This window comes from Marmota flaviventris, chromosome 2 (genome assembly GCF_047511675.1).
Source record: "Marmota flaviventris isolate mMarFla1 chromosome 2, mMarFla1.hap1, whole genome shotgun sequence".
Taxonomy (NCBI): Eukaryota; Metazoa; Chordata; class Mammalia; order Rodentia; family Sciuridae; genus Marmota; species Marmota flaviventris.
The window spans coordinates 7,090,965-7,116,526 of NC_092499.1; the positions used below are offsets into that span (position 1 = coordinate 7,090,965).

Genomic DNA, 25,562 nt, shown 5'->3' on the forward strand with positions numbered 1-25,562 from the left:
ATTCACACTTAGGGACTAATCACTGAGCATACCCTATGCAGATAATGGTTCCGAAAGTTTTTAGACGTATACCTTGTCTTACAATAACGACCAAACCAACCGCCCAAGAGAGGGTGAATGAGAACGACATCTGGGCAGAACGAGCTCACCGCGGAAGTGCCTCCTAGTCCCACCCTTGCCCCGTGGCCCGGAGAACTCCCAGGTCCGAGCAGTGCAGGTGTGGGACGGTCTCCGAGGTCTCACACCTGCCCAACCACGACCCGGGAACAGGGAAACGGGCCCTCTGCGGCCGGGTGAGACCCCCCCGCCCTCTTCCCGCCGCTAGAAGATCCTCCAACCCCAATCGCGCCCCAACAAATCAAACGCCGCTACCAGTTCTAGGGTGCTCCAGACCTCCCAGCGCCGCCCTTGCGCCTCAGACCCTTTCCCGAAACCCACACCCCAGCCCCTCGTCACCAGCTAACTTCATCGTGCATAGGGGCTAGCAGAAGGGGCGAAATCTCGGAGGCAAGAGTCCCCCAGAGGACGGAGGCAGTTGGCCATACCCTACTCCGAACTCCAAGTACGCGGAAAGAGGGCGGCGCGGGCCGCGGGCCGCGGGTCACTCACCCCTCGCCTCAGGCAAGCCCCTTAGCGACGTCTCTCCGTGCTGATTGCGGCCATCTTGGATGTGGAATGTCGGGGAATACGTCATCACGCTGCGTCTCGCGACGAAAAACAAACGACTGGAGGGGCGGGGAGCGTCGGCCGCAAATCAGCCAATCAGAAGAAAATACAGCTCCCAAAAGCGGAACGAACCGCCAGTTCCCTCTCCACTCGCCGGGCGGATCAGTGGCTGCTGCGTGTAGGAGGAGGAGCCAGCCAAAGGGTCCTTTCTGTAGGCCACGCCCCCTTGGCGAAAGGGAATTCGGAAACAACCGAACCTGCTAACGGAACTTGGGCCCGGAGGCGGGGTCCAGGCTGCCGTTACCCAATCAGAGCTCGGACATGGACAAAGTTCAGCCAATTGTGGTTTCGGGCCGGCGGGGGCCAAGTCGGCCGCTCTCGCCCCCAGAGCCTCCTGCCCAATGGCTGCACGGGACCCCGAGCAGAACGGCGGCTGGGCGGCGGGGCGGGGCCGCGCCCAGGCGTGCGAGGCGCTGACCAATGAACGGCGGCGGCGGTGGCCCGGGGGCGGGCCCGGAGGCGGGAGAAGTCGGGTTGGGCCGCGGTGGCGGGGCCGTCTCAGGCCGCCGTCCCGCCCCTCCCGTCCGGCCGCCACCGCCGCCGCCGCGGCCTGGGGGTTGGTTGAGGCGGACGGTGGGGTCCGGACTCGACTGTGGCGCCGCCGCTGCGCGAAAGGGAGCGGACAGGTGAGCACCGGCGGCAGCCTCACGCGCGCGGCCCGCGGGCTGCGGGGACAGTCGCACTGTCGTCCCCGGGCGCCGCGAGGCCACCCTCCGGCCGGCCCGCGCCGAGTCCAGCCCTCGCCCCGGCCGGCCGCTCCGGGCCGCGGTGGGCGAGTGTGCGCGTGGGGCTGTTCACAGAGGGCCTGCGAGCCCGAGGCCACCCGGCCTCTGTCCTGTCTGGCTTGCCGGGGCGGGGGCGCCGACACCCCATTCCGCGCCAGCCGGGTCCCGGTGGTGGCAGGTGCAGGGGACGTCCCCCGCGCCGCCCGGTGTCCCCGGCCCCTCGGCGCCGCCCTCGGGTGGGGCCCGGGCCCCTCTCGCGCGCAGGTCTCTGGGCTCCGCGTGCGCCTGGGTTGCGCTCTCATTTCCTTCCTCCCTTCAATCTCCCCGCCGCCTGGGGGAAGGTGATGTGGTTTTTATGCTTCTCTGTCTCCCAAGCCTCAGCGCCCACCGGGGCGCCCGCGGACCAGTCCCCGCTCTCTCCCTTCACTGCCTAGTTAATAAGACAGTCGTAGAAAATAGGTCATCTTTCTTCCCACGCGCCCCTGGCCGTGGTCCACACGCTCAGTGCCATACTAGGGAGAAGAATTCAGTGCTTTAGAGTTTGTTATTCCGGTTTTAAACTCTTCCTCCTCGTGGCTCCAGCCTAGCGAAGCAACTCCGCCAATTCCTCCGTTTCCACTGGGGAGAAGGAGGCGATTAGTGACGTGCGCCACTTGCTGCGGGGGCCTCACCTCCGCCTCGTTGTGTAGGGAGGAAGACATTTAAGTGTTTCAGAAAAATGCACGCGTTCAGAATCACTTAGGACATACTCTTTTGCTCTTTTAAATAAAAGGGGCGATGTTTCAAAAGCAAAAATACTTTTAGAATGTGTCGATAGATTAATTTTGCCTTTTCAGAAAGGACTATGATGACATTTTAAAGCTGAATTGATCAGGAACAGTCTTGGACAGCTGTTTAAGTGAATATACTCCAAGAATATAGTAAAACACAATCAGCTTTTCTCTCTACCTTTGAAATTTGCAAAGATTAGCTCGAACCACGATATACAGTGCTTATACGGGTTACTTTGCTTGAAGTCACACCTTATCAAATTAATCTCAGCATCTGCTGTGATTAATATTTTGGTAAAATTCCAACAACTTGGGAATGAGTTTTTCTCTGACTTAAGAAAGTAGTTTGCAAAGTGCAGTGCTTAACCATAGAACAACCTCTTTATTGGGATCCCAAACAACCTTGGGTTTTGAGCCTTCCACTCCCACTTTCCTGTCTTGCCCTCCTTTCTCTCTGTGTATTTAAGATTGTAAATTAATATCTGAAGTGGATCTCTGGTCTGAACAGAGTGAAATGGTTGTCACTTTTCTTCGTTCTGCCAGTGTGCTATCTGTGCTTTTTTTTTTTTTTTCTTTTCTTGGAGTAGAAGTGATGTTGGACTTGAAGATTAAAACATTTATGCCTGTATGTGCTGCAGGAATGAGAATTTCTGTTCATTATCTGTCTATAAGATATAGTGCAGTGAAATTGTTGCTAAGAAAGTAGTGTTGAGCTTCTCTTCCAGGTCATGGATATTTAGGCCACATTCAGTGAAGAATAAAACTTTCTTTAGATAATGAGAGAAATGTGAAGGCTGAATTCAAATATTTTCTGTTCTTAAGTTTAGTGACTAGGAAAGTTTTTGAGAACTCTGATTTAGCCATTCAACCTCCTAAAAACTTGATGCTTTCATGCCCAGAATGGCAAAGATGACAATGCTAGGGAAAGTATCAATATCAGCACAACAAGGGTTTGCTTATCGTAAAAATTTAGTGGATGATCTTGGCAACCAGTGAAACCCAGGTACAGACCCTGTATATTCACAGGGGGTTGGTTGCAGGACACTCCCTCTGCCCCCATAGCCAAACTCAGGGATGCTCAAGCCTCTTCCATTAGATAAAATTATGTAGTATTTGCATATAATCTGTCTACATCATCCCATAAACTTTTTAGTCATTTGTAAATTACTTATAATACCTAATGTAATGTCAATACTATGTGAATAGTTGTTGTAAATAGTTGTTATACTGTGTTATTTAGGGAATGATAAGGGAAATAGTCTGTACATGTTCAGTATGGATTTTTTCTCCCCAAATATTTTGATCCATGGTTGGTTGAATCTGGATATGGAACCCAAGAATGAGGGTTGGGAGTGTGTGATTGTACATAGTTTGTGCCCTATGGAATTTTAGTAGAAATATGAGTAAATATGCTGTCTCCAAGTCAGGGTTCCTCTGAATGCTTTCTGATTAGATGTCAGTTTAGTTTAAGACTTTAAAAGCCTCTTAAATGTTTGAATTACATAGTCTCCTTTTTACTTTCACTAACTGAAGTAGCTGTTAGAAATGTAACTAATAACACTGTATCTTTGTTGTGTATGGTTTGATGAATGTCTTCCACTGGGAGGTTTTTTTAATCTTTGGAAACCTCACCCACCTACTCCTGGCTACAGTGCATGGTGCTTCTGTTGGGGGTGGGGAGGAAGTTTTTAGTGTGTTTCCTCTCCCTGGACCAAAGTCCTGGGAATAGAACCATGATCATGTTGCCCCAGAGAGGAAAAGGAGTCATTTATTAATGTGACATTCAATGCTTTTAATAGAACGGTTGAATATATCTTCTTTCTAATGTTACTTTGGAAGTTGCTAATGGCCAGTTATTTGCTTTCTCAATTAGCTTATATTTTCACCTTTATAGTTATGTTGATTTATTAGTGAAAAATATTTTGATTTTCTGTGCATCCTTTTTCTCTTCTTACAGTCAGAAACATTTTTATCTTAAATATCATTCTGGTTTATAGTTAAGGAGTTAGGATTTAAGGATTCCTCACTTAAAAGTTTGTACGATTTTCACTTTTGTTGCAGTTATAGGTACACCTTACTTGGCAAAATGGATTGCTATGCATTGGATTTCCTCTAATTCATTTTCCTACTCACAAAATTGAAGATATTCATTATTTTGATATGAAAACAATAGTTTTTAACTTTCAAGTTAAAAATGTTTCTGACAGTATTCTTATATTTTTCTATTACAAGGAGTTTGAAAATTTGTAAACAAACTTGTAGAGAAGTTTACTAGTTTTTCTTGTCATGTAGTCTTATGAAAAAAAACTTAATTCACAGAAGCTTATTAACCTATTAATAAGTCCAGTTTTTTGTTGTTAAATTCACCTAGTGTTACCGCTATTGGCCGGTGACGACTCCTTGCTTCCCCAATGTTGAAGAATAACACCGAAGAAGCACGCCGAGGCAAGGTCAGAGTAGAAATTAGAAGTTTATTAAAGGACAGCAGAAAAGACTTCTCCTGGAGGAAGAAAGGGACCCAAGAGGTGGAATCCGTGGAAGTGCAGTTGTCTCCCCTTTTTATAGTTTTGGTGAATGTAGGTTGGAAGGCCCGAGGGGTGGGACACAGGTAATCTGGGCAGGAAGGAATTCATTATCACTTCTTGGGTTGGGCTATCTCCAAATCTGTTGGGGGCTGTTTCCTGGGTTCCATTAACATTTCCTTGGGGTGGACTTTGGCCTAGGGCCTTTCTGGGACTTCATTAACATTCCATGAGTTGTCCTGCGTTTCCGGGAATCATTATCAGCATGGCCTCCATTTTAGATTTCACTCCGTATTAGACCCTATTTACCTAACTACACTGACTACCTAACTTTAAATCTGGCTTCACTAGCTGGCAGTTAGCTACATAGACCCCATTTCCATTTAGGAGTCTCCTCTAGATTTTTGCAGTAAACAGATCACAGATCAGAGGTACCAACATAGTTATTAACAATTTGAACCTGAAATAAACTTGAACAAAAAAATATTTCATATGATAATGAATCAAATTCTAATACCAAAGTTAAGACTTTGAAATTCTTTTTTTCCCCCTTCTTATTTCAAGTATTTTCCAAGACATGAACTATCTAGATTAAGGTAAGTCCAAACCCTCCTGGCTGACAACGGAAGACAGGGCACACTCTCAAGTTAAGCTTTTGTAAAGGCTCTGAGTGGCACTGATTACCAAGCCACAGTGAAATTTTAATCTTTTACAAGCCTAGCCTCAGGAATGGGGTGGGAAGAGGGAGAGCAGAGCAGCAGCAGGAAGAAATGTTTTCACTCTTTAAGAAGGACTGAAAATTGTGTAGACAATATAGATAATCATGTGATGAACAAGAACTCTTTAAAAATTTTTTGGGTTGGTAGTAACAATTGTATATACATAGAATTCTTAGTAAATATGCAGTATTTTAGGTTTGTTACTATCTGATCCTGACTTTCACTGTCCTTTTTTAAATAAAACACTTCACTAGAATATAAAAGATCCGTGGATTTTATTTTATTAATTTTATTTTTTATATTTATTTATTTATTTAGGTGTAGATGGACACAACACAATGCCTTTATTTTTATGTTGTGCTGAGGATCCAACCCTGGTCCCGCCCATGCTAGGCGAGTGCTCTACTGCTGAGCCACAATCCCAGCCCAAGATCAGTGAATTTTAAAGTTTCAGTTTTGTAAAATAGACATGACTCTTTAATATCATAGTTTTCTATTAAGCATATTCAAGGGAAAGTAAGAATTATCATTAAAGTTGCTTTTGCCATAAAGTATTTAAATTTACTAGTAAATTTTTCATTTGTTGATTGTAATAATTTAGCATTGTCATGGTTACCTAATTGGTTTGTGCAGGTTTTTGATGAACAGCAAGTGTGGCATTGCAGAACTCAATGCGGGATGCGCCTGATTGGGTGGAAGCTCCTTTGCAAGTTTCACTCTTGTCTCAAATTAAACCTCGGGCTGCTCCTGACAAGGCAAAGAATAGTTTTATACTTTTCAAAGACCAAAGAGGGAAAACCTTTACCCCTATATGTTTTACTATTGCAGAAAAATATTGTTATTTTGAACATTAAGGATAAGCAATGAACTTTTGGGCTTTCATAAATGTTGGTTTTGAGCTGAATCCTTGATGTTCTATTATTGAGTATCAGTAAAGTTTGTCATCAAGTGTGCTTGTCAGACTGCTACCAACTTGATTGTCATTTTGTATACATCAGCTACTTTCTTTAAGGATCAGCTTTCTCATCTATAGAGGGGCATGATAAAAGTTTTTGTAAAATGCTCACCTCAGTTTCAGTGCATAGTAAATGACCAAATGAGGCAATTATGTGGAGGTTGATCATGTTGGGGAATTGCTACTGTAAATGACAGGGATGACACCATTTTTGGCAGCCTGGAATGTTATCCTGAAAGAAACAGCGTGATAGTTACCATGAATAATCACCTTAACTTCAAAATTTCAATTGTTTAATATAGCACATCTGTTTTGCTAAAGTTAGTTTATGTGATGAATAGCTTTAGTTTTTTTATCTTGTCCTGAAGGCTATGGGGCCATGTCCCTGTTGTCTTTGTATTTCAGATTGGATACTCAAGAAACATGCACCAAATAAGTGAATGTATTCTCGGAGAAAAGCTGGAGCTGTTTAAGGAATATTATTGAGTTCTGTGAAGGTAGGAGTCCCACTGAACTGGACTCTTCTCCGAGCACATCTGAAGGGTTTTGTTGACCTTTTAAGAACTGGCCATCTAAGTGCAATATACCTAGGTGGTTTTGTTCACTCTTGAGAAGTATTTCTTGAGGGGCATGTTAAACTTGGAGAAGAGAAGACTTTGGGGAGGACATGAAAGCTGTCTTCAAAGAATTTGGGCAGGTCCAAGAAGATAACCAGGCCTCACTTGTAAGCAGTGTATCCTGGAGGAGGCTGCCGTGGAATTGAACAGGCTGCAGGAAGGGGCAGCAACATTGCTTCTCACTGAGCATAGGTGGCCAGGATCGGCCTAGCAGTCAGCCTCAGCTTGTGCACTTGTCAGCCAGAGAGGACATGTGCCATGTCCTGCCTGTCTTACGGGTTTCCAGACTTAAATCAGGCAGTTGGTAACAACCGTAATTGCTGCCTAAAGTTAGATGCTATATGTAAAGCATGAGGGGGCTTGAGGGTTAACATAGATAACCCTGAAGGTCTCTTCCAATCTTGATGCTCCACAGTTCTGGAATCTAGGATCCTTAGGGTAGGAGTAGGAGTTCTTTGAAGGTAATTTCTTAGCAGAAATTACAGTGTCTTCTTTATGATAGAAAGATTTAATAGAAATGTTTATTTCTACCAACTGATTCCTTTTCAAAGTTTTTTTTTTTTTCCAATTTCTCTTAAGTAGGGACCTCAGTTTTTTGGGGGAGAAAGGATGCCTTATTTCTTGATTTGAAGGGATGGCACAAACTAAAGAACATTAGTAGATGTTTCAGTACAACAGAGAGACAAGGTAAAGGTGAACCCCAACATGCACGCACTGCCTTGTGACTGGGGAGGCCACTTATGGCTGTGGGGAAGTCAGCCTAAGGCTCGGCTCTGGTCACTGTCTTGCAGGCTGTGCTTTTCCAAAAGATTCCTACCATACTAGATGTGGGGACCCCCATCTTGGATGAGTTAGTTAACAGTCACCCAATTCTTGATGGATTTTGTCTGCTCGTTCAGGTAACAAATCCTAGTGGTCACACAAATGGGGGTCATTTTTGCTCATGGCAAAATTTTATAGTTAGTAGAGGCTGCTTTGGCTTTTCACCAAGTGTAACACAGACTCCAGTTGTCACGGTCTGTTTCTTGCTATCTTAAAGGAAGACCAGACCACCTTGTTGGTTCTGCAGCTTCATCAGGTTCTCTGCATGCTCCCTCTCCTCCTGAGATTGGTGAAGCTCTTCAAAGTCAGAAGATGCCCACAGGCAGAGGAAGGAGGACAGAGCTCCCTGTTGATCTGATGGTTAATGGCTTCTAAGTCCTGCACATCTGCTTGCAATGAGGACATGGTTGTCACAGCAGGTGGCTGTGCTGTGCTGCAGTGGCTTGGGGAGGGACTGATTAGGAGGTGGTGGACCCTGGGCACTGTGAGTTGGTGGGGGAGGGCTGCTGGCTTATGGGCTGTCTGGAGTCCATCCAAGCACTGTTGAAGCAGGAACCTGAAGAGCCTCATGTTAATTTAAGTGTGTTTATAACTCAATTCAACAGATTAAAACAAAACTATTATGTATCAGAAGTGGTTTTAACATCTTTAATATTGTTGTGTAAATTAATGGAGAGTGACAACTTTTTAAAGTCTCAACTTGTAATGCATATATGACAACCCAAAATGTTCTGTACAAAAATTGAAATTTTACATGCATCTTGTTTATCTATGTTCATCCTGATACTTAAGTAGCTGCTACTTTGGTTTCTTGATACTTTTGAATCATGGCACATTAGTGTCTTCTTTAGTTAGAGTGTGGAATGATGGGTGCCTATGAGCCTCTTAAACTGGTATAAGTTAGTATGGTATGTTTTGCTACTGGGCCCGGCTATTGGGTAAAGCCAGAACAAATTTCTGATACTAACCACCTTCAGTTAACTGGTACATGTGAAGCAAGGATTGTATGTACATGCCTTATTAGTGTCTGCAGGAGAGAAAACATTGTCCAAATGCCTTTCAGTTTCCTCATCTGCATCCTGCAATTTGTGTATTTAATTCGGAATGTAATAACATGACCTGCAAAGTATTTTAGTGAAATGGAGAGAACCGTATTTCCTGTTCTTCCACGCACAGATTGAGCACACTCTTACCTGCTCAAGTGCACTTCTCAGCTGGGGGCCTGAGGGAGGAGGAAGCCATTCCCTCCTCAGTCCAGCTGTAAAGTTGGGTTAGTGCAAGCTGCCCCCAAAAACAGATGCTGTGCTTGAGCTAGAGTTTCCTGGATAAATTGCCAAATAAGTGCAATCAGAAATGTTTGTTCTTGTTATACTTATTTAAAAGCATTTTTTTTTTCAGGAAGAACTCAAGCAAAATATAAATATGTATCCTTTTCATTTGGAACTTAAAAAAACTGTACTGAATTGTATCCTTTCAGTATGTGTGAAGTATACTTTGTAAAAATGAGTTCAATGTTTAGCACACCTTCACCCTGTGACCTCTCCTCATTAGCTATGTTTCCCAAATGTGCTTTATCTTACTTTTCTGGACCTATTTATTTTACTCTTTATATGAAATAGAATCATTGGTTACAAGTGGTTGGTTACGGATGGCCCTGCGTATCAGCAGTGTAAGTGATGATTGAGTGTGCCACTTACTTTCCTCTGTTCTGTTAGATGGGGAAATTGCTGGCGGACTTAATAATTTATAGTGTTTTAAAGGGCCAGAATTTTAAGATCCTATAGGTTTTAAAAATATCTTAATGGTGAAGAAGTAGGGATGAATCAAACCCTTAGCTTGGCTGCTCCTCTTTATTTTGGGTGTGACCCTTCTTGTGATTCTGATTTTTTTTTTTTTTCAGTGCAGTTCTCTGTCAGTCCTATAGTACTTCTCTTCACGTTTTCTTTGGTCTTAAGTTTATTATTTAAATCATTTTCCCCCCTATACTTAGAGTTTCCCAAAGATAATTCAATTATGTATTTGTAAATTATGCCTGATTTCAATATAAACTTTGGAAGAAAATATCTTTCATTTAGCCTTGTACCTCTGGCTAATATTTGTAATTTAATGGGGAGGGGGAAGAATATGTGTTAGTGTGTGTTTACATTTTTCCAATAATATTGACTATAAATATTGGTTTTTATAGAAACTTGCTAAATGTCTAATAGGCTTGTCTCTCTCTCTCTCTCTCTCTCTCTCTCTCTCTCTCTCTCTGTAGAGAATTAAGGCTGTCTATTTGATTTTAAGGATGTCTATTTTACATCATATCTCTTTGACTATTTCATTTGTTGAAACTTGGATTTCAGCTGAAATCACAATGAAAATTATTCATTCTGTATAGCACATTTTTGAATCATAAGCAAAAAGGGTCAGTAATTATTTCAAATCCATAAGATTGGCAAAATCATGTAGCACAGAGCTTTTTTGTTAGCTAAAAAAGGTAAAGTGGGATTTAATTTAGAGAACCACCCATACGGGATACTAACACCTTCTCAAACTGACTCAAAATTTAGTCATCCTTCTTAAACTGTGCTTCATTCCTTGCCCTTCTGTGTTTAGTTCTTACATATTTTAGAAATTACCTTTGCTGCTTTATTTTGTGTGTGACCAGCCCAAAGGTCTGGTCTCCATCATTCATTGTCTTTTGCAGTAGCTGGCATTGTCCTAGGCACTGAGACACAGAGAACTTGTTTAATTAGTGCATCTATATTTATAGTCCAACTGTATGCTAATCTAGGATTTCATGTTTGAAGTGGTAGGTGTGCTGTTTGGCGGCTCTGGTCTCTTGGCTAAGTTACAGCCCCCTCTAAGCTTTAAGCTGAGCTTGGCCATAGCTCTTTCTTTTCTGTCAGAAATGGACTGGTTACTGGCTGCTGGGCACAGTGGCACGTGCCCAGTGACTTGAGGGCTGAGGCAGGAGGATTGCAGGTTCAAGACCAACCTCAGTAATTTGATAAGACCCTGAGCAACTTGGTGAGACCCTGGCTCAAAATAAAAAATAAAAAAGGGGGCTGGGGATGTAGGTCAGTGGTTAAAAAAAAGCACCCTGGGTTCAATACCCAGTACCAAAAAAAAAAAGAAAAGAAAAAAGAAAGAAACTGACTAGTTCTTATTGTCTGTCTGTTTTATTGCCTTCAAACAAAGAATTTTGCTGGCTTCGAAGAAACCAAAAACACTTTCAAAATTTGTGTTTGTTTTTTCAGTTCATTGTTGAATTTAATATCTATCCTAAGCTTTGGTTTTCCAAAAGAAACCCATTTTTAAGTGTGATATTGTATAAGCTGTACTTTAACCTTAATCCCCGTGGCATGGCCCACCTATATATTCATCTCTGTATACACACATTTTCATTTTTACTTTTAAGGGTTGTGCTGGTTCTTTAGTGGAACTGTTAAATATTTAGTCCAGTGTTTCATTTGACTGCTATTGTAATCATGGTGGGCATAATTAGTAACACTAATATATCCAAATATGATATGCAAAGATTTCTTCTTTCAGCAGACATTTGACCATCTACTGTATCCATGTTGTTGCACTTGATCCTACAGATAATATAGAGCTGGACACTTTAGTTTCTTCCTGCCACAAGACAACAGGTTAAATGAGCATATAAGTAATTTATACTGCAGTGGGTGAGGACAAAGGCTCTGAGCTATGCTTGGAGGTGTGGGGTGGGAAACCCTGTGCTAAGGATTAAGGGTATCCAGGCCAGAGTAACAGGGTAAGAAGTGTGTAGAACTGGGAATGATAACCAGACCAGGGGCCAAGAGAGGGCAAAGTGTGGGGAGCTGGCAAAGTGCAACAGAGAGCCTGATGTTTTGGGGGGTGAAAACAGGTAAATTTGAGGCTCCTGCCTTCCAGGTGCTTTGAATTAGGAATGTCCCACAAATAACTAGAATACAGTGCCAGACCAACCCAGAAGCTGATAAATCTTATAGACATTGGTGGCCCTAAGGTTAGAGGAGCATCTGAATTAGTAGTCCCTGTCCTCCAGAGACTAAGTTCTTAAAGGTAAAGGCTAGACCATGTGTTTGTGGCTGTCTGGATTCAATGTGCATGGGGCTGTGAACTCTGGGAGCTCTCTGGACTGCAGAGCCTTGGAACCCTGTCTCTGGGTAGAACAGATTAAGAGATAGTAGGACCTAGCATCTTGTACCCTAGGGAGTAGCATTCTCTGGGGACAGGGATAGGTAACTCTCCTCCCCCTTAATTAAGATGAAGATTCTTCCTGCCTAAACTAGGGTCAGAGCTTTCTCTCTCTTAGGGGCTATATCCCTGTGGGAGGAAAAGAGTCCAAAAAGCTGCCTAATAGACTGAACTCCAGGATAAGCCTAGCCTTTAGCATCTGTTAATGACCTCAGATTTGATTAACCCTTTCTTCCTGGGTTAAGGAACTTGCATGGGAATAGGGACTGCAAGGAAGAGCCTATAATTTCCTCTAAAGCCATTGGGGACATTTTGATGGGGACTTAAGTTTGTGGAAAATTTTGCCAGGAGCAGACAAGGGCATAGACAAGGGGTGACTCCATGCCAGAAAAAGGGATGAACACTAGCAAACTTCTGGAGCCATGTTGTGTAAAGGATGGGCAGAGGAAAGCCAGACAGAAAAGGGGGTTGAGGCCGGTCACCCTTCCAAGGCCTTGCTAGGGAGGTCAGGTGTTATCCTCTGAGCTGGGGAAAAACTTTAAATTGAGCACAAGAAGCCTACGTAGTATGTAATTCCATTTGTATGACGTTCAAGAACAGGAGGACGGATCAATGGTAACATAAGCCAAAGCAGTGGCTACTTCTCCGTGTGGGTCTAGAGTAGGAGGGGCTGGAAGAAGGGCTGGCCTGCTCTGGGCGCTCCCTGCCTTTCTGCTGGTGGTAGCTGTGCAGGCCAGTGGAGGAGCCATGGATCTGCACTTTGCTGCCGTGTTTTTTTTTAGGGCTAACTGTGGGCAGTGTGGTGCAGGAGGAGATCAGAGGCAGAGGAATGAGTGGGGATTTAAAGAGCTGGCCAGCAGGGTCTTGCCTGGGCAGGTGACTGTAAACAGCCCGCAGACTTCTGAAGATGGCAGCCAGCATACCTCGTTTTCAGGGTCTAGTTTACTAATGTGTTTTGAAGTTTTGCCTCTGTTGCATTTCCACATCTACTGGTATTTCTAGAAGCTAGCAGTTTTCTGACTGAAGAAAATAAAGAAATGTGAACAATTTGAGTTGTAAGTTCTCTACTGTAAGAAAATTGCTGTCAAAGGAATCTGTTGTTTTCAAATCATGGTGGTCATATGTTTAATGGTCTCTCACTTGGAGCAGGAATTCAACATTTTCTGTAAGTTCCAAGGAAGTAGTAACCTGGATAGAAGCTTTAGAAATGAAGATTTTGACCTGACCTAAGAACGCCTGTGTGTGGAGTTCTGGGTTAGAGGTTGGGATAGGGAAGTAAGTAAAGCAGAGAAGCCCCCTCAGAGATTCTCTTGTCTGGAGTGGGTGTCTGGTATTTGAGCCAGTCTTGGCACAGTGGGTTCCAACCCAGGAACCCACTGTAGGATCTACAAGAACTCCCAGAGGTGTAGAGGAGAGAAGGTCGTGACCAGGGGGACCAGCAAGGCTCTCAGGGGATGCAGAATTTGTGGACATGTTACTAAAGTGTTGCATGCGAGGGGGGTGGGGAAGGAGAGGACAGGTGCATCAAGGCATGTGCCAGAGCCTGTGTGAGGGACTGGGAGTCCTTGGTGTTCCTGAAACATAAGGTGCTGGCAGGTGGGTGGCAGCATGAGGGTAGATGCAAGCAGTAGGAGGGGGCTTGGCCAGGGCATTCATAAGAGACTAGTGTCAGGGTCTAAGCAGGAGGATGAGCTCAGAAGGGTGTGGAAGGAGGTTAGAAGAAGGTGGCTGGAGCCGCTCAGATGCACTGAGTGACCACTGCCAGGGACATAATCCAGTAGTGTTGGTCAGGACCTTTTAGCCCTTTGGAACTCTGGAATGCCATGCGCTTCCTCCCTGCATGTGGACAGAGGCAGGTAGTAGTGCTGCTAAGTTCAAATTCTAGTACTGCCTCTCACCTGATGTGTGACCTTGGAAAGAGGAAAGACTTGACCTTCCTGAGAATGTCAGGGTGATGATGTCAACTGCCCAGAGCATCTGGGAAAGTCACAAGAGGAGCTGTTTCTGTTCCTGTGCCTAGCGGACAGGCACCGAATACAGGGCAGCTGTGGCCACTGCTGTTGCAAGCCACTGGCCTCGGGCGCATGCTGAGGGTTGGTGGAGAGGTGAGGGGCTGTGGGTCAGTGAAAAAGCCCGTTGTGTAGCCCTGGGTGTGTGCTGTGCAGGCTGGGGCAGAGCAGCGTGCCACCACAGGCCCTTGCTGTTCAGGGAAGGGGGAGGATCTTGCAGCTCTTCATGGAAGTGCCCTTCTTAAGCAGTTCACAGGCTGTCACACGACAGAAGGGTGTTAGCAGGGCAGAAGGGAAAGGCCATTGAGCCAGCACCAGTAGCGTGCGTCTGCATTTCTTCCTGCCAGGGCAGCAGAGCCACTGTATGTAGCAGTGAGTAAAGTCCTCCACAGATGGAGGCTTGGGTTGTTTTCAGATTGAGTTCAGTGGTCCTCTGTAGAGATGCCTTCCACGGCTATGGCAGGGTCTGAAGTTTAGAGGGTGGAGGTACTCTATCCAGGCTGTGCCCTTGCTCTTGGCCTTGAGTGAGTAATGACAAGAAAGGGGCATTTTCCTTTTTGGAAGACAGTCCTTTGGTGTGGGAACTGTGTTAAGCTGTTCCTCCTCCTGCCCTCCCCTCATTCATCTTTTTCTGCTTTTGTCCAATTTCTTTTAATTCTGCAACAATTTTACGCATCTTTACTGGTGCCCTTTTATTGCAGGATGACTGACAAGATATTTTGCACTGTTTTTTAGAAGATTTATTAGATCCATGAGTCATGTGTTGTTTTCTTACACATTAGAAAAGGTACACATCCTAGTAAACAATGCTCTTTCCTGTTATTTTAGTACATAGCCTTATTTCCATGGATTCAGTTACAATGGAATCAGTGATCTATTTTCTATTTAGCTGGAGAATATGCATTCTAAACCTGTTGTCACAGTTTTCCACACTGTAATAGTCATTTCTTTTTTTCTTTTTTTTTCCCCCTTTGGTGCTGGGAATTGAACTCAGGACCCTGGGCACACTAAGCACGTGTTTTACCACTGAGCTATACTCCCACCTACCTTGTTTTTTTTTTTTTTTTTTTTAAACAAATAAATGGTCCAAAGATTACTTGTTGGTGCTTCATTGAGAGCACATGTGGTGTGCTGGCTGGGGCTGTGCCAAGGAGGTTGCTGGGATGGTTTGCTCTTCACTGCTCCACTGACTCTTGGCTGGACTGTCCCATCTTCCTGGGTCGCCACCCTAACTAATATTCTTCTCTCCTGAGAGTCACATTCAGACTCCCAGGCAGTAGCCCCAGTCCTCTCAGCTGGCCGGATCGCTTCTGGCTTCCCTGCAGAGGCCTCATGCTTTGCTTAATCCTGTCCCATCTTTGACAAGGCACTTAGGATTCTCCATGGAATGGCATATTGGAATTAGACTAGCTGTATAAAAGGTTTTCAGCTGTGTAAATTCTGATCTGTCACTTATGGTACTTACTGCTCCTAGGAATAGATGCTTTTAAAGGAAAGTGGATAGAGAATATTTAGGTCTTTGTGTCCTTATGGTAGTGTGTATGTCTCTGGTATACACATGTGCAGTGCACGTTTGTCACTGTTTTTCCTGAAGTGTGAACATTTTAGTTTACATGATAATCTCTGCACAATTTTAGAGTACAGTTTGCTTCTACTCTAGTTCTCATAAGTGAAATGGAATAAACTTTTCTTCCAGAGACTGCCATGAAGATTTTTTTCCCTATTTGAGAGCCTTCAGATACTAATTTACACATTTCTTTTTCTAGAAGGAAACCTCAGGACTTGGCATGTGAGTGGTAAGATTTTAGCATCTCAAGATGAAGATGCTGCCATGATATATTTTATTACTTGATTTTGTTCTTTGGTAATGTGACTTTTTTCTTTTTGTCTTCTCTGTTTTGTAGTCAGAAAATGGGTAAGAAGAGTCGAGTAAAAACTCAGAAATCAGGCACTGGGGCTACAGCCACTGTGTCTCCGAAGGAAATCTTGAACCTGACCAGTGAACTGTTGCAGAGTAAGTGCCCCTTGGCTATCCCTGGGGACACATTGGTAGTGCCTTTCTCTGCTCCTCGTGTCCAGTGTGGGTGTCAGGCTCCTGAGGATGAGAGTGTCCCTCGGGTTCCACTCCCAGCTTGTTAGCCACATGACCCAGGCAGTTACAGTCTTTCCCTTCTGTAAAGATATGGGGGGTACTGTACCAGTTGGGACATGTCACTGTTAAATGCAGAGCCTCTGCAGCCCAGACATCAGACCATGGACCTCCCTGGGAACCCATGGAAAAAACAAGCTCCACTGCTTTTTAGCAGTGTAGCCTCGTACAGCCACGGAAGCCTTGAGGCTCAAGTGATCTTCAGTAAACACGGGTTGGTGTCTCTGAGAGTGTGACGCAGACCTCATGAGATCTGGCATGCAGGCTGTACGCCAGCCGACAGCCCAGGCCAGCCATCCTGCTTCTCAGGGAGTAGCCCTTCTAGAATGGCTTGCCTTTATTTTCAGTGATTATACAATAATGCTTCTGATTTTCACATGCTGAAATCTGAGAGTTCAGTGTTCAAAGAAATGAAATATCTTTAGTGCCTGTGCTTACTTTAGTAAGCTGCTATAATTTGGTAAGTTTTAAAAATTGTGAGTTCAAGTTGTGCTACAGATGCCTCAGAACTGTGATCATTCCGTTGATTTTTACCCCTTAGGTTCAGATCATGTGATAGCTAAACTTCATATGAAAATTCAGCTTTTCCTCCCTGATGGAAAGCAGGCAGCAGCCAAATTGGGGTCAGGTCCTTCCCAAATGCTCTGTGATTCCTGTGGGCCGCCGCAGGGCTCAACTGTCCTTACCACCCATCATCTGTCTCCCCCTGCTGTGCCTGCCCCGCTTTTGGACAGGCTCCTGTCATTTTCACCACTTTACTCCAGACCCCAGTCAGTGCTTGACTAGTGAAGAATGAAGTCAGACTGGTCATCCGTAATAGTTAGCATCCAGCGTCTAACCGGCTCATGTTGATTATTTGCTATATGTGCTCTTGTCCACACAGGGCAAATGGGCGGGCAGGGACACGGGAGGGTTCTTTCTAACCTGGTGCCATATTAAAGAAACAAAAAGCCAGCTTGTGGCCTTCCAAAAGGACCAGCCCTGATTGACTGTTTTTTTGGTTCTATAGTAGAGTCTGAGCTGCTTGTTGAGCAAGGACTATGCCACCTCTTTTGTAACTACCCCAGAGTGCTTAATATAGTGCCATATACAGGCATGTGCAGTGTTTGTTTAGTAGTGTCCTTATGTCCAATTGACTGATTTCCTGAAAGAGCCATCATCATGGGGCTTAACTAGAAGACATGTTGACTTTTAATATTACCTTCTGTTTACCATCTAGAGGGGTTCTGGGGAAATATTTTGCATTTTTGCTTAGTTTTTTTAGATTTTACTGGTTTACAAGTATATTCTGAGGAAAGTTATTAGAATAGCAAGAACTGGTTGGATGGGAGCTAGGCCCCCATGGGGCACCAGAGCACATTTTAGTGAGGGGCATTTTGGGGATTTAGAGAGTTTACATGCTTTGAGAAGTGTTCCTGCTTTGTATTGCACACATTTATTATTGTGGCTGTAGTAACTCTGTCCTTTAACCACGAAACAATGACAAAATCCAAATCCTCTTCCTTTTCTTCTGCTGTCTAGTGGATTAAGTTGAAGGAGAGGAATGTTTTACACTGTGACTCTTGTGTTACAGAATGCAGCAGTCCTACACCTGGCCCAGGAAAGGAATGGGAAGAGTATGTACAAATCCGATCTCTGGTTGAGAAAATACGGAAAAAGCAGAAAGGTAAATTGCTAGAATGAGAATCATATATATATATATATATATATATTTTTTTTAATAATGGATATTTTATTTTATTCATTTATTTATATGCGGTGCTGAGAATTGAACCCAGTGCCTCACACATGTGAGGCAAGCACTCTACCTCTGAGCCACAACAATAGCCCCGATAATAATATTTTAATAATGTCCTGTGGAAACTTGGCATGGGTCAGAAGGTTTTGAGAGTAATATAGGTCTCATGACATCTGTGCCCATCTGTAGAAAGGCTCCTTGAAACCCAGAAGGAGAGGGCCCTGGGAGATGGTTCCCATTTCTGAGAGCACAGGGTGAAAATGTGAAACTTTGGGGTCGGGGGGTAATGTTTTATATTGGGGGCTAAAATGACTCTACTTTTATATATAAAAATTTTATATATTTTTATCACATGAAATATGTATTTAAATCTTGTTTTCATGCTGTTTCCTTTTGAATTTCAGGACTATGCATAATACTACATATAACAACACACAGAGAATATGCTGATTGGCTAATGTCTTATCATGTGTTTACGATCAACTCCAACACATTTTGATTAACTGAAAGAGAGTTAGTCAAGTAGTGGTTGAGCTGCCCCTTCACTTGTGTTGTGCTTTAGCAACCATCTTACTGACTCTCAGCCAGGCGGGTAGTGGGGCCAAGTGTCAGGTTGTCAGCTTATTCACTATACCTATTGTTTTTGTTCTATAAAGCATAAAAAGTGAAGATTGGTATGCAGAACCATGCAGAAAGTAGAAAGAGAAAATGTAAGCATGCAGTGGAAAAGACTTGGGCAGATCTTCTCAGATTCCATTTCTTACTGTCACGGAAAGGAGTCAGAAGAGGGTTGTTTATATGTGCCGAATTAAGTGATGTTCTAATGATCTGCTGTACACATCTGTAAACATGTAGTCTTTAGCTGGAGTGGTCTGAAGTGATGAACAGGTTCCTTTATAATGTGTTTACTTGCACTAAATAGTGAATGGTGCTAGTCCTCTCTCACCAAATAGGCACCCAAATAATGTTTGTATTTCCTGAGTTTCTCTTCTGAGAAAATACTGCTTCCTATGGCTGACACTAAAGAGAGATCACTCATTAGTCTCAGTGAGGGAAGAGAAAATCCTGTCTAGATGATCCCCACCTCAAGTCAAGTCATTAGTCTTAGTGGTATTTCTGTGCATCTGGCACAGCACACCAGTGTGCTGGGCAACCTCACCTACGTGGGGTGAGATGCCACAGGCACCTGTTCTTTGCCCAGCTCCTAATACTAATAAAGTGCCTGTTCCTCCCCCTACGTTTATCAGGACACAGTGGTTTTTCCTGTGCATAACTTTTCCTCTTTTGGAATATTTCAAGCATGCTGAAAAATCCAGAATAGCAGATGCGTTAAGAATCTACTGCCCAGATTGAGCACGTGCTAAAAAACAGTTGCTTTGACTAAGTTCTCTGTTTTTTTTCCTCCTTCTTTCCACCTGCTCGTCCACTTCCCTTCCATCCTTTGTAACTTTTTTTTATATTTATTTTTAGTTGTAGTTGGACACAGTATCTTTATTTTACTTATGTATTTTTATGTGGTGCTGAGGATCGAACCTCGGGCCTTGCCCATGCTAGGCGAGCGCTGTACTGCTGAGCCACAACCCCAGCCCCTTGTATTTTTTATAAGTAATAAAACATAGCTACAGCTAGAGCCCCTCAACTCCATCCCATTGTATATATTCCCTCCTCATGTATAACCCATGGAACTTCAGATACAGCCATACATGGTTGTTATTGGTATTTAAAACATTTATCTACATGGTGTCTACTTCCTTGATTTTTTAAAAAACACATTATGTTTTGAGTTTTGTTTACACTGATACCTGGAGTCTGCTTCATCTGGATTTTTCTGTCGTGCTCTAACTTAGATCTTCAGGCCTGTAGAGCATTCCCATCCTTCTCGAGGGCACACATGTGAGCTGCTGGTTTTTGTTTAAATAGCCAGTGTGAATATGAGCGAAGGCCTGCTAGGCTTGTGAGGGGAAAGCATTGTGCCAAGCCATCGGTAGTGGCAGCGAAGCTTTTCTCCCCTCCATCACGTTACCTAATTGTACCTCGTGTTCCTAGTACCAGGACGTGTCCCTCTACAACTGATGGGCTATGGAGATTTTAATTTGCCTTTCCTGGAGCTTGTTAAGGTGTGCTCTAGGACTGTCTGGGTATTATTCATTTTGGTTTCCAGATTGAAGTTAGGACCAGATCTGGTGTGAATTGTGCTCTACTTTTACTTTCTGAAAGCCATGTGAGTGATTTGTGTCTTAAAAGCATCTCTTGTTTTCTAAACATGGACAATATAGGTCTGTCTGTTACTTTTGATGGAAAAAGAGAAGATTACTTTCCTGATCTAATGAAATGGGCCTCTGAAAATGGGGCTTCTGTCGAAGGTTTTGAAATGGTCAACTTCAAAGAAGAGGGCTTTGGTTTGAGAGCAACAAGAGACATCAAGGTGAGTTTATAAACTATTGGTCTTAGAGGGTCCAAATGCATTTGAACCATGGTGTGTTGAGGGTACAGGATGTGGTGTAGATGCCTGGGGCTTGTCCTTGACCTTGTGGCCATACAGGCAGCCTGCCCCCTCTTGTGGGCAGGCCTAGAAGAGCTTAAGCACTGCCAGTACTTCCTCCTGCGGAGCCACAAGTTAGTTCACACGGCCAAGCCTCTGTTAGACCATAGAGCATGCCCCATGGCATTTGAGATTTAACTGAAGAAGAAAAGTGAAGAAAAAAAGAGCACACAGGAACTTGTGACGGATCAGAGGTGGGACTGGTGGAAGGGGCAGTGCTGAGGGTGCTGATCGGCATTCTGGGTAACTGCATGGATGAAAGTACCACTATTCAGACACCGAAGCGGAGGCAACAGGGAGAGATGAGAACTCGGCTTCTGTAGAGGGGAAGTGCTTCTTCTCCATGCTGGGTCCTTCCTTGCATGTGAAGGGAGCAGCAGTAACTTGGCACTTCTGGCCTCCCCTGCCTGCCACTTAGGCCTTTCCTGAAGAGAAAGCCGACTCAGCCTGTTTGCCTGTTTGGGAGATGGAACAGGGCTTGGCCTTTTCCTCAGTGGGAGCTGCTTGCCCATTGTTCTGCTCTGCCCTTTCCACCCCACCAGCTTCATAGGGGCAGGCACACTGAGGGGCTATGGGAGCAGTGCTGCTTGTGACTACATGGGGGCAGTCTATTTCTGGGGCTCAGCAGGTGATACCTTTGGGTGACCATCTCTTGTATTCTTGTCTGTCTGTCTTTCTCTCTCTGTCTCTCACTTGGTTCCAAACTTGGTTAGAGGAAATGGGTGTTATGTGTTTGGGCCTCTCAGTCCTCCAGCAAGAGTTTTGGTCAAGCTGAAGTTAACCTTTCATTGAAATGCTCATACCCTCACATTGGTGTATTAGGTACTCAATAAATTTAATATCTCCTATGTGAGTGGTATTTTCTTTGTTGTTAAGCCAGATTTTCCAAAAAAATTCCAGAGTTTCTTCCCTCATGGTGCTTATCATCTATAGTATGGGACAAGACACATAAAATAATTCAGATAGTAGACATTAGTTAAGGCCAGATGTCACACGCTCTTCTTGTGTGTCAGGTGGGAAGCCTTATTACTGTAGTTGCTGCCCAGAATGTCTCAGCTGTGGTCTGTTGTACCTGTATCCTTTTGGGTATGGGAAGCTAAATGGCAGACACTTATTCCTCACAGTTCTGAAGGCTGGAAGGTACACAATCAGATGCCAGCTTGGCCCAGGGACCTGTGTGCATGTTTTAAGCAGTATAGATACAGAGAGAGAATATGCCAAAAAGAAAAAATTCAATTTTGCCAGAAAAATATAGTCCTTTGGGGGAAATATTAGTAAAGCAAAGTCTTTCTTCTGGTGGGCTTGTGCTTTTGCTCTGAACAGCTGGAGAGGAGGGTGCCTTTACAGCGGGAACAGTTCATAGTGGCAGACATGATTTTTGTTGGAGACAGGAATTGTTTGGTTTTGTTTTTACAACTTAAAATATATATATGCAACAGAGAATAAAATAAACACTCTTTGTGCCCTACTTCATGTGTTATATTTGCTTCAAATTAAAGTTGAAAGTTCCTTTTTTGATCATTTGCCTTCTTGGTATAGATAGTCACACAGTATATTTAGTTTTCAGTTTTTCTACTTGAAATAGAATTTTAAATTGTGCCTCCACTCATCTAACTGTGATATAAATGCTTACATTGTAAAATATATCTGATATCGAGAAAAGAAGTGCTGATACACAACCTTAAGTTGTAGTTCATGTGTGATTCAATTTCTGATCACAAAGTTGGATTGAAGGTTGTAACATGTTTTGATGAGTCTACTATTTTTATTTTTATTTATTTTTTGTTCTTTTTTTTTTTTTTTTTAGGCAGAAGAGTTATTTTTATGGGTTCCCCGAAAATTACTAATGACTGTTGAATCTGCTAAAAATTCGGTATTGGGTGAGAATAATTTCTGTTTGTTTAAGGCAAAGTGCAAGTGACAAAAATATATGAAATTCTATTTTGACACAAAGAGCCATGTTTGGTTGTTTTCTCAACTGGAGAAATAGTCCTTTAAATTCGCATGAAATGTTTTCCATTCTACATCCAAAGAGTGATGCACATGACTTTAAATGCAATGAGATCTTTTAGTTTTGTCTATCATTTCCATGTATGTTTTGAATGATTCTTTTTAAAGAGTCTGTGGAACTTACACTGCTCACTTCTGGATTAACTCAGGGCCCTTGTATTCTCAAGACCGGATTCTTCAAGCCATGGGAAACATAGCGCTGGCCTTCCACCTCCTGTGTGAGCGAGCCAGCCCCAACTCTTTCTGGCAGCCCTACATTCAGACCCTCCCCAGTGAATATGACACTCCCCTCTACTTCGAAGAAGAGGAAGTTCGGTGTCTTCAGTCGACACAAGCTATCCATGATGTCTTCAGCCAGTATAAAAACACAGCTCGACAGTATGCCTATTTCTATAAAGTCATCCAGGTGAGCAGGGTGGCCTGGAAAGGGGGACTTGATACTTGCATGTATGTCCCACTGACATCTTGTTAAGGATACTTAAAACACTTTGCTTTTCAAATTAAAAAATATTCAAGTATATTTTACTGTTTCCATTTTTATAGAAATTTCACTGCAGTACAGTTTTGAATGTATCTGACTTCATCATTGTCTAGGGTTATGCAGCAGTTGTTCCTGAGTAGTTACTAAATCACTTAGCTTTTTTGAAAACAAAAGATTATGATGAAATCTTAAGACTTGTAAAGTATATCTGATACAAAATGGTGCTCTGTGTGTAAAGTTTCCAAGAAAACAAGAATCCATTTTTGGGTTTCTCCTCTATATGTTAGTAGTAAAATATTGATAATTTAGTAAATTATAACATGATTTGTTTGTTTTTTCAATGTGTACTGTGTATCACAGTATCATAGATTCTAAGTTCAAGTGTCATAAAGGGTCTGCAGGAGGCAGCAAACACTTGAGCTATATCTGATTATGTCTTTCTGTGTCTTGCTGGTTTGTCCACCCTCATCTTGCATTTCCAGGTTCAGGCCTGTGCCCTAGTGTCCCCCACAGAGCTTGGGGAGGGGGGTCCCTGCCATTTTCCCCTTCTTAGTGCCCAGGGATCAGCTCCTGGGCTTCTGTATCTGATCCAGGACACATGGGACTGGGAACCGTTTGCCCCTGTTCCCTTGGAGTTTGACAAGCTGCATCAGACCGATTTGGTTGTTTTTTAGATGGTCTGTCCCTGCTGTGTTTCAGTGCATGAAGTGGTACTCTCATTTCATTGCTCCAGTGGTATTGTTTTCCATTCCACTGTTTGAACTTTACAGCATGTTTACTGTACATTGTGTATCTCCCCACCAAATATTTCAAATATGTCTAAAGTTGATTTTTTGTCCTCAAGTACAAATCACTTTGCTTTTCTAAACTTTAAACTTTAAGAAGTATTGAGAATGGTCATACAGTATGTAGATAGCTTTTATTTCAGGTTTGCTTTACTAATTAATTAAATCACTTTTTTGTGGCTCTGGAGATGGAACCCAGGGCTTCACACATGCTGGCAAGTTCTCTACCACTGAACTATAGCCCCAGCCCCAAGGGTGCTTAATTTAAAAACTATTGATGGGGTCAAACAAACCTTGGCCTCTTCATTTAGTATGCACTATAATCCTGCAGTCTAAAGTTTGGTATGGCTCTTTATGACCTGAAAGGGTTGTACTTTCATTCTTAGTTCTCAATTTTGTAGTTTTGAGAACTAAAAGAAAAACTGATGTTAGCAGATTTTAATCTTCGTCATTTCCTATTGTTGGATGATGACTTGCAAATTAACTCTCTTCACGACTATTTTTCTTAAATCTGGGCCTTTATTACTTGACAATTGCTGGGATCCTCACCTCCCAAAAGGCGTTGGCTCTGTAGTCAGGCTGAAATTCAGAAATGATGGTAAGTTGTCAGTGATGGTGACGTCATCATCTGACTGGTGCAATAGAATTATTTATATATAATAGTGGCATTTGTTATGCCATGTTTGTACGTGCACATGCCATAATTTGATTAATCTCATTCTCCTTTCCCTCCGCTTTCCTTCCTTTCCTTCTTTCCCCGTTCACTTGCTCTACTCTACAGATCTCTTTTATTATTATTGTTATTTTTATTTTAATTAGTACATTATAATATGTACATTATAATATGATTCCTTGTGGTGTTTTCATATGTGGACACAGCATAATTTGATAGATTTCACTTCCCAGTACTTCCTCAGGCCCTCCTGTCTTTCCCTCTAGAATCCCCTTCTTTAACTCTGTTGGTCTCCCTTCTGTTTTCTTAAGATGTGTTTCTAACCTCCCACCCCTTCTCTCTCTAGCTTTCACATATGAAAGAAAATGTTTCACCCTTGACTTTCTGAGTCTGATTTATGTCAGTTAGCATGTTATTCTGCAGTTCCAGCCTTTTCCAAGCAAATGACATAATTTCATTCTTTCTTAAGGCGGAGTAAAACTACATTGTGTATTTGTACCACATTTTCGTTACTTGTTTGTCTGTTGGTGGGTACCTGGACTGGTTCTATAACTTGGCTATTGTGAATTGCACTGCTATAAACATTGGTGTGCATTTATTACTATAGTATGCTGTGTATAGTTCTTCTGGATAAATACCAAGTGGGATAACTGGGTCATATGGTGATTCCATTCCTAGTCTTTTGAGAAATGTTCATACTGATTTCCAAAGTGATTGAACTAATTTGCATTCATACCAACAATATATACATATACCTTTCCCCCTTCATCTTCACCAGCAATTAGTCACTTGTATTTTTTTCGCCGGGAGTGGGGGGGGTGGGGTTTATTGGGGATTGAACTCAGGGGTGCTAGGCCACTGAGCCACATCTGCAGCCCTATTTTGTATTTTATTTAAAGAAAGGATCTCACCGAGTTGCTTAGTGCCTCGCTTTTGCTTTGACCTCGTTATCATCCTGCCTTAGCCTCCCAAGCTGCTTGGATTACAGGGGTGCGCCACTGTGTCTGGCAGTTACTTGTATTTTTTTTTTTTTTGGTAGTTGTAGATGGACAGCATGCCTTTATTTTATTTATTTTTGTATGCGGTGCTAAGGATCAAACCCAGTGCCTCACAGATGCTAGGCAAGTGATCTGT

General features: G+C 43.2%; 2 protein-coding genes across 2 annotated transcripts in view; one reads left to right on the forward strand and one right to left on the reverse strand.

Moving 5' to 3' along the window:
* The window catches only part of Ccnk (cyclin K), a 29,082-nt gene extending 28,362 nt beyond the window's left edge, over window positions 1-720 (reverse strand). The window contains exon 1 of the mRNA XM_027946663.3: window positions 610-720. The gene's annotated coding sequence lies outside the window, so the exon portion shown is untranslated. The remainder of the gene's footprint in view (window positions 1-609) is intronic.
* A 489-nt stretch (window positions 721-1,209) lies between these two features.
* Window positions 1,210-25,562, forward strand: part of Setd3 (SET domain containing 3, actin N3(tau)-histidine methyltransferase) — a 75,488-nt gene continuing 51,135 nt past the window's right edge. The window contains exons 1-6 of the mRNA XM_027946630.3: window positions 1,210-1,352; window positions 15,955-16,064; window positions 17,773-17,865; window positions 20,214-20,362; window positions 22,287-22,359; window positions 22,639-22,895. Coding sequence (XP_027802431.1) covers window positions 15,962-16,064; window positions 17,773-17,865; window positions 20,214-20,362; window positions 22,287-22,359; window positions 22,639-22,895 — 675 coding nt within the window. The 5' untranslated portion in view covers window positions 1,210-1,352; window positions 15,955-15,961. The remainder of the gene's footprint in view (window positions 1,353-15,954; window positions 16,065-17,772; window positions 17,866-20,213; window positions 20,363-22,286; window positions 22,360-22,638; window positions 22,896-25,562) is intronic.